The 3,427-nt window shown below is 49.4% G+C and overlaps 1 protein-coding gene across 1 annotated transcript; it reads left to right on the forward strand.

The window, feature by feature from the left end:
* Window positions 1-421: 421 nt before the first annotated feature.
* On the forward strand, window positions 422-3,187 carry LOC119302609 (probable inactive purple acid phosphatase 29). Its single transcript, XM_037579646.1, has 4 exons — window positions 422-1,055; window positions 1,333-1,724; window positions 2,132-2,582; window positions 2,813-3,187. The coding sequence occupies exons 1-4, from the start codon at window positions 743-745 to the stop codon at window positions 2,842-2,844; spliced, it is 1,188 nt and encodes a 395-aa protein (XP_037435543.1). The 5' UTR covers window positions 422-742; the 3' UTR covers window positions 2,845-3,187.
* Window positions 3,188-3,427: the final 240 nt, after the last annotated feature.

The raw sequence follows: 3,427 nt of genomic DNA on the forward strand, positions 1-3,427 counted from the left end.
AGTACAACTCCTTCAACTCGAGCCTATTTAATTTAGCACAAAATTTGCCCAACATCCTCCGGTTGATCAAGTCGTTGCTCTTGTCCTCTTGCTTCACAATCAGATTAAAATCCCCGGCCAAGAGCCAAGGACTACGAGCAGCACCACCGCCTTCCTCTACCGCGTCCTTCGCAACCTTCCGGATGTCATCAAGAAGGTCAGGCCGGCACCGTTATGGGAGCGGCGACAAAGACGCGTCGGTGGCTCGTTCTAGCGACGGCAATGATAGTTCGGCGATTTATGAACCTTGATGTAAATTTTTATTGTGTTTGGTGTGTTTTGTATTTCGGATGAATTTTTATAATAGATCTATAAGAGCAAGCCGAATATGCCACGGCGGGATGGAATAAGCTGCGCCTTTCTTCATCTGGTGCACCGTCCATCCGTCCCCGTCTCCCTCGCGACCAACGGATTCCACGCACGTACAAGTCGCCGGCATCCCAGCTGAACTCTGAATATTCATCCACCCCCCGCCCACAGGCCCATAAAAAACTCGTCGGCGTCGGCGTCGGCGGCCTCGCATCGAACCGCCCTCAATCTCAATCTCACCGTGGACTCGCCGCCAAGCACGAACTGGCAGGCGGCAGGTGCCCAGCCACGTTAGCCAGATCCTCCTGCAAAGAACAGAAATCCCCCGGTTATTTCCCACTCCGCTCCACTCGTCCCAACCACGCGCCGCTAGCCAGCTGCACCCTCGGCCGGCATGGCCCGCCTCGGCCTCTGGCACTTTCCGCCGCTGATGCTCCTCCTCCTCCTCCTCGGCCTCTTCCTCGACGCGGCGGCCGCGGCGGGGAAGGGGAAGAAGTGGGGCGGTGACGGCGGGGGGCTGCGGTTCCGGCGGGAGGGCGGCACGTTCAAGGTGCTGCAGGTGGCGGACATGCACTACGCCGACGGGCGGAGCACCGGGTGCGAGGACGTGCTGCCCGAGCAGGTCGCCGGCTGCTCCGACCTCAACACCACCGCCTTCCTCTACCGCGTCCTCCGCGCCGAGGACCCCGACCTCGTCGTCTTCACAGGTCCGACCCCCACCCACCCATCCTCTGCTCCTCTTCCCCTGCTCTGTTAATACTACTTCGATTAAGAAATCTGAAGCACGAGCCGCACTGGAATTGGGTCGGGGAAATTGAAATTATGACCATGCCCAATCGCTCATCCGCTGAAATGGGTCTGAATGATTGGTGGGTGGGTGGGTGTGCATAGATAACTTTGCTTTCAATCAAAGCAGGGCCGGCCAAAGACTTTCTTCTGAAAGAATTGTGCATAGATGATTGAACAGCAGTGTTTCCTGGACAGGCGATAACATATACGGCGCAGATTCAACCGACGCGGCCAAGTCGATGGATGCAGCCATCGCCCCGGCAATCGCCATGAACATTCCCTGGGCTGCTGTGCTCGGCAACCATGACCAGGAGGGCACCCTGTCGCGGGAGGGCGTGATGCGCCACCTTGTAGGCATGAAGAAAACCCTGTCACGCTTCAACCCTGAAGGAGTAGAGATCGACGGCTTCGGTAATTATAACCTCGAAGTTGGTGGGGTTGAAGGAACACAGCTGGCTAACAAATCAGTGCTCAACCTGTATTTTCTCGACAGTGGTGACCGTTCTACTGTATGGTGGATCCCTGGTTATGGTTGGATCAAGGCTTCACAGCAAGCTTGGTTCAAGCAAACCTCCTTGAGTCTGCAGGTATATAAATTGGTGATCTGTCACCATCTTGGTGTGGTGTGATACTCACTCCTTACACTTTCTACTACCATACTTAGTAGGTGGATGCTATTTTGCTATCAGCAACAACACAATATTTATCTGTTGAACCATATTAACTCTGCGAAATGTTGTCGCTATTTACTCTGAAGACATAACTCAAGAAATTCATCCTATTTCAGAATAGATGTATATCTGTTTGCTGGCCTGGTAATGTTTTTCCGAGTACAGTTGGTTTCAAGATATTTTCCGTGTTGAGTTGAATATAGATATCTAAGAATACCAAGTTGTTTCCGCGACGACACTAGTATGGTAATCTCATTTTGTTGGTGCTATGCACATATTTTTTTGTTACAAATTTAAATAACAAAACTCACTATAAAATGCAGAAAAACTACAGGAATGAAGAACCCAGACAGAAGGAGCCAGCACCTGCTCTTGCATACTTCCACATTCCATTGCCGGAGTTCAGCAGCTTCACAGCGTCTGATTTCACAGGAGTGAAGCAGGAGAGTATCAGCTCGCCATCAATCAACTCCGGTTTCTTTACCACGATGGTGGAAGCTGGAGATGTGAAGGCTGCCTTCATAGGACATGATCACGTAAATGACTTCTGCGGGAAGCTCACCGGTATTCAGCTCTGCTATGCCGGTGGCTTGGGTTACCATGCGTACGGGAAGGCTGGGTGGTCGAGGAGAGCAAGGGTGGTGTCCGTGCAGCTCGAGAAGACGGTGAGCGGTGAGTGGCAAGGAGTGAAGTCTATCAAGACATGGAAGAGGCTTGATGATGAACACCTCACCACGATTGACTCCGAGGTCCTGTGGAACAGAGGCTCTAATGGTAAGTAAGACACACCTATGCATCACCATGGTGTTATTTCTAGCATGAACAATAATAGTACGGGTAATAATATAAAGGACTTGAATGAATATGGATCATAAGAGAGAGGGAACATGATAATAACACGGTCCACTGACTCTCTTGTGCTAGATAGTTATGAAATTGCTATACCGATTGAATGGACATACATTTTCAGAACCGCAACTTATCTAAGTGTCGCCAATTGTCAGGGAGGCGCAGGAAGGATCATGACAGAAGCTGAGTTCAGGATGGGGACAGCGAGTGATGCGTCCTACTCCTACCTCTGCACATCATGTGTGCTGTTGGTGCTCTTATTACAAAGTTCGCAACTGTGTAAATGAAAACAGATAGCAACTGTGTAAATGAAAACAGATAGTACGCCTCAGGTATATGCAGGTTTTTAGCATTGTAATTGTTCGCATCAAGAAAGAACAAGATGCATTATCAAATGTCACTCTCTGCAAATGGGCTTGGATGTCGAAAGAAAATGTGTGCAATGTTTGTGCAGTATGGGCCTTACCGCTGTAAGTTTGCAGAACATTCCAGCAACATAATAAGAAATTAACAGAGTTCATTGGAAATTAACAGAGCGGCGGGCTGTGTAGTAAAGGGAAATTGATGCACTGCTGCATAGATGAGTTGAGCTCCTTTTCCTCGCGCTTACGGCTTGCCAATTTTTTTTTAAAAAAAGTTGTCTTTGGATCATGAAGTTATGTAGGTAGATGCAGTTCAACTGATTTTTTTCCGCTCATGTTCTGCTCTGTAACAGAATCTTCTTTATAATGTACAGTTAAATCTTTGGGGTGTGTGTATTTCTTTTGCAG

The sequence above is a fragment of the Triticum dicoccoides genome, chromosome 5A, assembly GCF_002162155.2.
Source record: "Triticum dicoccoides isolate Atlit2015 ecotype Zavitan chromosome 5A, WEW_v2.0, whole genome shotgun sequence".
In the NCBI taxonomy this organism is placed as follows: domain Eukaryota; kingdom Viridiplantae; phylum Streptophyta; class Magnoliopsida; order Poales; family Poaceae; genus Triticum; species Triticum dicoccoides.